The 10,272-nt window shown below is 52.3% G+C and overlaps 1 protein-coding gene across 3 annotated transcripts; it reads left to right on the top strand.

Moving 5' to 3' along the window:
- Positions 1–323: 323 nt before the first annotated feature.
- On the top strand, positions 324–5,383 carry LOC128345295 (uncharacterized). Of its 3 annotated transcripts, XM_053297082.1 has the most exons (3): positions 331–855; positions 3,277–3,327; positions 4,330–5,383. In XM_053297082.1, exons 1-3 carry the CDS (start codon positions 438–440, stop codon positions 4,953–4,955), a joined length of 1,095 nt encoding a protein of 364 aa, XP_053153057.1. In that variant the 5' UTR covers positions 331–437; the 3' UTR covers positions 4,956–5,383. The 3 variants fall into 3 exon arrangements, 2 of the variants coding, with proteins under 2 accessions (XP_053153056.1, XP_053153057.1); XM_053297081.1 differs by having other exon boundaries at positions 324–855; positions 3,277–5,383; XR_008316366.1 differs by lacking the exon at positions 331–855 and having other exon boundaries at positions 880–3,327.
- The last annotated feature ends 4,889 nt before the right edge of the window (positions 5,384–10,272 follow it).

The raw sequence follows: 10,272 nt of genomic DNA, 5'->3' as shown, positions 1-10,272 counted from the left end.
GGCCCTCAGTAGGTCGCGCCAGGCCTTCAGCGGGGGGGGGCAATTGACTAACCCGGTCATCTGGGGGGAGGGTTGATTGGACGTTGGGGGTGTTGGCTTGAACTGTGTGAACCCCTTCAACCCAGGGCCCGTTTAGGTCTTCTGCCTTTGCCTTTATTGTCGGGCCTGTAGGGCTTAACCCTCCACACACACCCATTTTGGGGGCCTGCATTGACTAGGCCTCCCTGGTGGGCTCGTGGGCCTCCCCTGCCGGGCCTAAGCTCCATTTGGGGGCCTTTCAGTGGGGCTGGGCCTTACCACGGCTAGGTGGGGGCAGGCGCTGTGACTCATAGGCCTTCCTTGCCAGCGTAGGCCTCAGTCAGGCCTTGCGCCGGCCAGGTCACTCGTTTACACACTTGAGGGCAGGGTACAGGCCCATAAGCTTCATCCTTTGGGACATGGGCCCTAAGAAAGCCCCAGTTAAGAAAGCCCCAGTTAAAAAGGGTGGGAAGGCTCCAGCCAAGAAGGGTGGCAAGCCAACGCGGCCACCTAAGAGGCCAAACGCACCCGCCGAATCCTCCTCCGACGATGAGGGCGATTTGGAACTGGGCGCCATCAGGGCGTTTATAGCACGGCTGCAGGCCCTTGAGAGGCAGCGCACCACTCTAGAGGGCGACGAGGCGGGCGGGGGGCCTTCGGGGGTGCCCCCACATGCAAAAAAGTCAAACAGGGCGGAAAAGAAGGCAAAACTAATGCAGGGCTTTGCTGACCATCTAGCAGCTTTGGAGGCGGCGGCGGGAACTGCCCACGAGGAACCAGCGGAGATCACGACACAACCGGCGGACTCAGGACCAGGAGACGGCAGGGACGACAATGGTGAGTCCCCACAGGGGGCCTGGCCGTGGGGACTGCCCTTTAGCACCCCCTACGGACCATACGGGTGGTTCCCAGGGCCAGTTAACTGGGCATCTCCACACGCCACCTGTAATCAGGTCTGGCAAGCGGGGAGCGCTGCTTTGCCCACCCAGGGGCCAACGGCGCAGTTCAGCTCTGCTTGGCATACTGGGGATGGGCCCGTACCCTTGGGGGACCACCTCCTTCCAGCAGTTAAGGAACGGATTTGGAAAGGAGAGTGCATTGACGTGTTCCAATTGCTCTTCAAGGAGCCGGAGCCACTGGAGAAGGAGGGGTCCCAGGAGCCACTGGAGAAGGAGGGGTCCCAGGGGAAGGACAAGGAGAGGACAAAGCGGAAGCCCATTGAGCATAATTGGGCAAATTGGGTTTCGGGGTACACAATCTACATGGGTGTTCTGATGCAGAAATATCCAGAGCGGGGCCCCGCTCTCGTTAAGTATTTTGATATTATACACAGAGCCTTCATGGACTTTGCTGGTAATGCCTGGGAGCGCTACGACCAAGCGTTCCGCGAGCGCGCCTCCAGCAATGTGGGTATATCCTGGGAAAGGCAGCACCCCGAGTTATGGCTTCAGATTATGACACCCGCGAGGCCCTTGGTTGGCGAGCGCGCTGACAGCGGGCACCTCATTTCCAAAACACCGGCAGCGTCAGCGGCTTCGGCCTCAGGCGCACAGGGGGTTCAGGGTCCCCTGGTGTGCTGGGAATTTAACAAGAACGGGAAGTGTGCCCGCTCCCCGTGCAAGTACCGGCATGACTGTGGCTTCTGCGGTGGGCGGCACGCCAGTATCTACTGCCAGCGGGCCAAAGCCCTTAGGGGAAAAGGGGGATACCAAGGCCCGGGAGGGGCAAAGGGCCCAGCAGCCACGGCTGGAAAAGGGCCCCAGCCCAATTAAAATCCCGGTGCTCCGGAGGCTGCTGCGTGACTACCCCAACAGGGAGCGCGCACGCTATATTGAGGACGGTTTTGTGAAGGGGTTTAGGATTCCGTGCCAATCCAGGCGGGTCCATAGTTTTGCACGCAACCTAAAATCGGTTAGGGGGATGGAACACATAGTAGCGAAAAAGATAGCCAAGGAGGTGTCTCTGGGGAGGGTGCTGGGCCCCTTTGACAGGCTGCCACTGCCAACATTGCGGGTATCCCCTTTGGGCGTGGTCCCTAAGAAGGCGCCGGGAGAGTATAGGCTTATCCACCACCTGTCCTACCCAAGGGGCGACTCGGTTAACGATGGGATACCGGCGGACCTTTGCTCAGTACGGTATACATCGTTTGATGAGGCTGTGGCCATGATCAGGGGCTGCGGGCCTCGGGCACTGATGGCGAAGTGCGACATTGAATCCGCCTTCCGCCTCCTGCCCGTGCACCCTGATGACTTTGACCTTTTGGGCTTCGCATTTAAAGGGGGATTTTACATCGACAGAGCCCTCCCCATGGGATGCTCGGTCTCCTGTGCGGCCTTTGAGGCTTTCAGCTCTATGCTGGAATGGGCACTGCGCCGGAGGGCGGGGCTACGCTCCTCCGCTCACTTTTTAGATGACTTTATTTTCGGAGGAAGGGAGGGCTCTGGCCAATGCCTACACTTACTGCGCTCATTCAGGGCACTCTGCGGGGATCTGGGGGTGCCACTGGCTAAGGACAAGACAGAGGGCCCGACTACGAAGCTTACATTTCTGGGGATAGAGCTGGACACGGTGGGACAGCTCTCACGCCTCCCCGGGGACAAGCTCGGCATCATGAGGGAATTGCTCAGGGAATGCAGAGAGGCTAGGAAGGTAACGCTACGCAAATTGCAATCGCTGGTTGGCCACCTGAACTTCGCTTGCAGGGTGGTGGCTCCAGGCCGCCCCTTTCTAAGGCGCCTGTGTGACGCCATGGTGGGGTGTAATCGACCCCATTTCCTCATTAGGGTGTCTACCGCCATGAGGGAGGATATGGGGCTCTGGCTCAGGTTCCTGTAGTCCTTTAATGGGGTGTCATTCTGGCGTTCTTCCCAGCTGCTCGAGGCCGACTTCCAGGTTCAGTCAGACGCCGCGGGCGGCCTTGGGTTCGGCCTGTACCTGAGAGGGCGCTGGTGCGCGGAACGATGGCCGGGCAGCTGGTCGGAACGGGGAATCACAAGGGATCTCACCTTCCTCGAACTCTTCCCCATTGTGGTGGCGGTGCACATTTGGGCCGAGTCCTTCAAGGACTCGGTTGTGCGTTTCTGGTGCGATAATTTGGCCGTGGTTCAGATTATTAATAGCCAGACTTCCAAATCACAGAGGGTGATGGGGCTGGTGCGGGCCCTGGTTCTAACATGCCTTCGCCATAACACGCTCTTCACCGCCCAGCATGTTCCAGGGGTGCAGAACGAGGTGGCAGATGCCCTGTCTCGCTTCCAGATGCAGCGCTTCCGGAAGCTGGCACCTGGAGCCGCCAAGGAGCCCGAGCAGGTGCCCGAATGGTTGTGGAACCTTGGGATGTAGAGGCGTTTAGGGCCATCCAAGCCTCCATAGCGCCCAGGACACGGGTTGCCTACGACAAAAGGGTCAGGGCCTTTCTGCAGTTTAGAGCTCAGGTAGGATTGGTCCATGTGTGGCCTGTGCCGCCGGAACAGCTGATGCAGTACCTGGTGCACCTCCGTGCCCAGGGGCTGGTGGTGAGCACCATGGCCGGCCATTTGGCTGCGCTGGCTTTCTTTGGGAAAGCAAGGGGCCTCCCCGACCATTCTGGGGACTTCAGGGTCCGGCGCATGCTGGAGGGCTGGGCGAGGGAGACGCCCGTGCAACCTGACCGACGTAGGCCGGTCACCCCAGAGGCGCTGCAGCTGGCACTGCGGCAACTTGCCGGGGTTTGTGCGTCTCCTTATGAGAAGGTCCTGTTCAGGGCGGCAGCCTTGGTTGCTTTCTTCTGGGCCTTTAGGGTAGGAGAGATGTTCCCCAGGAGCAGGCGCGGCCCCACGAGTAGGGTACTTCAATTCAGTGACCTCACCGTGGGTGCTTCCCGGGTGGTACTGCACCTTAGGTTTTCAAAAACAGATCAGAGAGGCAAGGGGCAGAGTGTCGCGCTGCATGCCGCTGGCGACCCGGGCTTGTGCCCAGTCCGTGCACTGGAGGACTACACGGAGGCCAGGGGTTCAGCTATGGGGTGCCTCTTTATCCACGCTAATGGGCGCCACGTGACCCAATTCCAGTTTTGGGCGGTGATGAGGAGAGCCTTTGTGGCGGCGGGGGTGCCTACCCAGGATCTGGCCCCCCACTCCTTTCGGATTGGGGCGGCTTCCATGGCTGCTCGGATGGGTTATTCGGGCCCGGAAATCCGGCGGCTGGGCAGGTGGCGGTCAGCGGCTTACCGCCGATACGTGCGGTAGATGGGCGCATAAATTCTGCCCCACCCCACCCCCACCCACGAACCATTTATTTGTGCCACTCCTAATGCTTTCTCCTCTTGCGCAGGGCCTCAGTCGGCTGGGCCGAGGGCGGCCGGGCAGCGCGCAAGAGTCCTCATACTGGGCCATTCCTTCATTTTCTGGGCACGCAAGTGGGCGCAGAGCGCCGACCCTGGAACCCAGCTTGGTTTGGGGCGTTGGGCCACTGTGGAGTGGCTTGGCTGGCGGGGCATGCGGAGGGCCCAGTTCCTGCCGATGCTGCACGAGTTCCTGGAAGGGAATCCTGTCCCGGATGTCCTGCTGCTGCATTTTGGAGGCAACGACCTGGTGGACCAGTCTGGCATTTCGCTCTCAAGACAGATTGCCCAGGACCTGGTGGTCGCCCTCTCCTGGTGCCCGGGGCTGGTGGTCATCTGGTCTGACATCACTCAGCGGCGAGTCTGGAGGGGGGCGGTGAAGCAGAACAAGGTAGATAGGGCTAGGCGCGGGGTGAACGCGGCCATGGCACGCTTCATCGCCTCAAAGGGGGGTGGGTGCATCCCACACAACGACATCGCGTTCTCGCTCCCCCAGTTATTCAGGGGTGATGGGGTGCACTTGTCCCCCCTCGGTATGAGGTATTTCTTAGACGATCTGCGGCTGGGGTTGGCAACAGTGCTGTTAGGCCTGTGGGGTGGCGGGGCGTCAAGCTAGGCTGACGCCCGCTGTGGCGGGCACAGTGCGGAGGTGAGCGGCTGATGCGGTGCGGCACCTTAGGTAAGCTTTAGCTGTAAGGTGGAGGGGCAGATCCCTTGAGGCTTTACAGATCAGGGATGCTGCCTTGCTCCCACCTCCCTGCAACCGACACCCTTCCGTATGGCTTTACAGCGTCGGACAGGTGATGTAAATTGCAGGGTCCTGACCTTAGGTCGGCAACGAAGGGCGCCCCCTTCTGGAAGGTGGGCCGCCTGGAGCCGAGGTGTCTGTGCCATGAGATTCTAGGGCGGGGGTGGCCACGTGGTGCCCCCCCCATCCGAGCCCGCACTGTTGCTGCTCTGAATGCCAACCCCAGCTGCCGTGCCTGTGCAGGCACTGTCTTAAAACCTTGTACCCCTAATAAAGTGACCAGTTCCTCCATAATACTTCTGTGTCCGTGTCTCCTTGGGTCTGGGTGCAATAATTGGTTATAACATTTGAATCTCCAGCTGGGAAACAGGCCCAGCGTGCTAAGAGCACTGTGACCAACCTCTCTCCCCAACCTCTTCTCTCCTTTTCCCTAGTGGTGGCAGCAGCTGTTCCTTCTCCCTCTCTCATCAACCTGCCTTTTCAAATGGCAGAGGGGCAGGAAGTGTGGAAAATGGTGGTGGGGGGGGAGATAATTTCTTCACACCTTGTTGCTCTGCTTGTTGCCCTGTGCCTTTTGAAAACAGTTGTCGCCACTCTGTGGCTGAAGCAGTTGTCTCTCCACACCTCATTAGTAGGCTAGCCCTTTTCATCTCAAGGCACTGCACTCTGTGTTGATGTCATTTCTCCCAGCTAGGATGTACTGTTTGTCAGATTCAGATTTAGCTTTATTAAGCCACCTAATGGCACAGCAGGGAAATGCTTGACTAACAAGCAGAAGGTTGCTGGTTCAAATCCATGCTGGTACTATATCAGGCAGCAGTGATATAGGAAGATGCTGAAAGGCATCATCTTATACTGTTTGGGAGGAGGCAATGGCAAACCTCTCTTGTATTCTACCAAAAGAAAACCACAGGGCTCTATGGGTGCCATGAGTTGAAATAGACTTGACAGAACACTTTACCTTACAGTCCTTGACCAGTACAGAAATGCAGTAATACAGAATAACACAGAGATATAAATGCCATTCAAAAGCAACAGTACTATGAACAACCAATAAGTAGCAGTCAGACTCTCATCTTAATCTCACTCTGTTATCTCATTAACCAACATCTGGTGGTGAATTCTCATTGCAGCAACACAAACCTTGGCTATGTGTACAGTTTTGATGCTGCCCCTTCCCTGGGTGAGGGTTGCAGCAATTGCCCCACTGCCTCCCTTTAAAAAAAGAGTCTTCTGAACAAGAATGTCAAAGCAAATGCTTTTAAAACACTTTAAAATAAATCATAACATGGGACTTGGTCTGGATGCTTTGATATTGTCGTGGGCATGCTATCAGACTCCAAGGATGAGGAGGAGACAGGCAGTGTGACAGTGGAGGAGGGAGTGCAGCAACCTCAAAGGCAAGAAGTTGCAGAGGCAAGTGGGACCGACTCATGGGACGTTGAAAAAGAAACAGAACCTAGTAGGACAGCTCCTGTAGAGGAGGCACAGCCAATCTCAGCTGTAGAGAGGCATCAGTCAAAGAAACAGGAGAAGAGAAGGAGATGCACACACAGAATGGCTCGACTAACAAGAAGAGCTGCTGAGTCAGGGATCCATGATTGAAAACACATGGCTTCAGCCTATTTAAGACAGCTTCGCCTCAGCTGCATTGCTGGTAGCAATGTCGTGCTTTGGTGAGCTACCCAGCTGTGCTCCTGCTTGTTTTGACTGTGCTTTGATTCTGGACCATTTGGACTCTGCTTGTGGAATTCAACTTGGACTTGGTTTGGCTGATTGGATATTATAACAACTCAGACTGACTTTGGTTTGGAAATTGCTTACTGTTTGGCTCTGACATTCTCTTTTTGACCCTTTGCCTACTTCATGCTCTGTCTGCTGATATATAGCTCTAGATTAGCCTGACAGGTTTACGACAGATATATTAAAGCAGTATTCTTCATCTCAGAGCTCAGGAGTCAGTGGCAGCTCCCATCAACCCTACATGTTTATCCTTGGTTTGCACAAGCCTGTATTAGGCTTGTGCAATGTTTCGACCAAAGCCAAATATGTTACCCTGCCCCCAACCCTCACCACTGAGCAGAGGTGACTGTTCCTACCAGGGGTGTAGCTAGAGGAGAGAGGGCCTGTGTTCGCCACTCTCCCCAGCGGCCCCTCAGAGTGAGGGAGATAATGAAGAAAATAGGTAAGGGTGGATCTGGGGGCCCCTCAAGAGCTGGGACCTCCAGGTTCTTTTAACCCATCCACTCAATTATAGCTACACCCTTGTTCCTACCACACTTTTCCTAATACCCAGTGGGCAGAGGGGCACTCCCTTTAGGTGAAACTGAGCCTTGTCAAGCCCCAGTGACATCTAGGAAGGTGTTCACAAAGCACTGAGAAGTGTAGCCCATCCTAGCACTTTTCCTATGGCTGGGGCTTAAAGACGCCCCTCCGCCCAGCTCTGGGGAAAGTGCAGCACAATGCAGAGACATTACTACAGTGGAAAATGACTCTCACATTAAAGATGTTTGTGTCAAAGTGATTCGTGCTTGAAATTTAGTATAGATCACTGCATTAAAGCAATAGTACCTTTTTAGTTAGATACAAACTGTTTAGCTGAGACCACTTATTTCACATAGTCCAGCTAAATGATCAGATGAGTCAACCTAATAGCCTCTACAATAATCTTATTTATCACATTGCAAACAGCAGTCTGAATATGATTGAATTTTATTACTCTTACACCAGAGATGTAAAAAGCAAACATTGTTGTCAGTGCTACCATTTATCTTAATAGTAGAAATAAATTTTCTTCATTCTGGCCGGTGTCAAATGCCATTGAATGAGTACTTTGTAAATATCTTTCTTGTTTGTACTACAAAATATTATGGGACACATGTGTACACCATCATGCCTTTGTAGTATTCAAGCAATTTCCTCACTTCAATTTAGTTCTCGTCTTTTTCTTTCATATTTAATTAATAATGATAACTTCCAGAATGCTGAATAATAATACAAGAAGAATATATTATTTGTTCAAAGGGGCATAATTCTTTCAGGACTGTGTGATTTCTTTTCACTATGAGCACAAAGTCACAGATCTGCAGGTATGAAGTAATAGCATGTTAACATGTGTTGCTTAATCAAATAAGAAAAATTAGATGACCAAGGAGTATGTTTTCTATCTACTGAGGCCAAGTAAATATCACAGAAAAATGTCTACTTTGTATTTTGACAAGATGATTAAGCTTTGCAGATCCCAATATATTCAGTTCTTTTGATGTGGCAGTTTTTGTATTTGGCATTTTACATAATTAATCTGTTCCTCTTCTGTACCTTATCATTGGCTGTCATCATCAGCCATGCTTTTTTCTATTTCAGGCCAGTCAAGGAAGCCACAGACTAGTCATTTTCCTGATAGCTTAAATCTGTGTTCTGTGCATCATAAGCAAAAAGACCCCAGAAATGCTGGGTGCAATGGCTATTGCATAAAGAGTTGGGAATGTTGGCCTGGTTTGTTACCTAATTTATGGGCAGGCCACTGTTTTTAAGTTTGGATGAAGCCAGCTGACATTGCAAACCACAAACACAAATATAGTGTTGATTTTAGTCTAAATAAAAATAGCTAGAGGAAGCAGGCTGGTCTTGTGGCGAGCCTTTAGAAAAGCAGGACCAAGCATATCCAAAATACTGACCTCTGTGTGTTGAATTTTCAGTATATATTCACACACTGAATAGTCTATGACCATTAAAAGTAGAAGCATTTGGATGAGGGTTTAAGGGCCAAATTCCCAGTTGCAAAACAAGAGAGTTGGTGAGATGGTAGGGTGGTAAGGTGGCCGGGTGTTTACACTTTCCCCTGAAAACCATTTTTCTTTAGAACTCTTCCCAGAAGCTTTAACTTGTGCTAGTGTTATGGACCTGTGAGTATAATGGAAACATAGGTTAGGAACACCATGGTGCGAGCAAGTATCGGTGGGGAAGGCACGTAGTCACAATTGAGCAGAGTGTTTGCAAATGTCCAGGGTTGTGGGTCTCTGGGGGGCACCAGCCATATCCCCCCTTCCCCCCACTGCATGGGGTGCACTGCTCGTTGCTCTCCCATGCCACCAAGCTGTACAGACACAGCGGTTCTGAGGTAGAGCTGCCCTGATCCCAGCAAGAACAGGTGGCTCCTCTAAAGCGGGCCTGTTCTCACTGGCATTTGTGTAACTCAGCCCCACCAAGCTGGCACAGTGCCATCATCAGGATGCACTAGTGCAAAACAGATACTGTAGGTTCAAAGATGGCCAACTCAGTCGTGGCTACATGCCTGCCCTCAACAGCTGCCCCCACCAATAGTTGGCCAGCTGGGTGGTAGGCGGGTAGTCAGCTGGGGGGACGGGACCTTATATCTTGTCCCAAGGCTGCCTCCAACTTTGGTAGGGGGGTGCGGAAAGGAGATATCCAACTGCTAGATATACATAACTGTAGTGTAATGCACAGTTTGGCTCTGCTAAGTCCATTGTACAGGATATATATAGGATCTTGGCTAACCAAAGCTATGACCTTCCATTACAAATTGAAGCTGCTACTTTTTTTCTTCCTGTTGGAACTCTATTCCTTGAACGGTAGTGTGGCAGGCAGAAGCAAAAAACAACAGTGCAACTTTCCTTAGTCCAATGACAAAGGGATGGGGGAATCACTTAACCTGTCGAATATTTGCCTCTTGTACATTTTATAAAGTCAGGTAAGATTTGTCTGGAATAAGTTGTATCTGAATTACTGTAGTTGAAGACAAAGGAAATAAGTGGTAGGGTCTTATGGTCATTCTCAGCCATGCAAATATTCTTTGTGCAAAGAACTCAAAGTAATACACACAGTAGGATGGTGAAGAGGGACCCAAGTATGGATGACAGGCATAGATGAATTCGGACACTGGTGCTCACAATGTCACAGTCTTATTTGCTGGCCAGGAGATGAATTTATTGTCTCTACCCCATAACATTATTATTGTATGTTTTTAAACTTATTAAAGCATGAAGATAAAAAGGACACATATCTCTGTGCCACTATATATATAGCTGTTTTCAGTGTAGGTGTGATAAATCAACAGGGGCCATGTCTGTACTAATAGTTGCTTCCATTAGCAGTCCTGATTCTTTGCTTTGATTCTTGTTAGGTGCTTGCCAACAACATAGCCTCAAACATTTCACTGATGAAA

Source organism: Hemicordylus capensis, chromosome 2 (genome assembly GCF_027244095.1).
Source record: "Hemicordylus capensis ecotype Gifberg chromosome 2, rHemCap1.1.pri, whole genome shotgun sequence".
In the NCBI taxonomy this organism is placed as follows: domain Eukaryota; kingdom Metazoa; phylum Chordata; class Lepidosauria; order Squamata; family Cordylidae; genus Hemicordylus; species Hemicordylus capensis.
The sequence above is the reverse complement of the archived record's forward strand: the minus strand, read 5'-3'. Positions and strand labels throughout refer to the sequence as shown.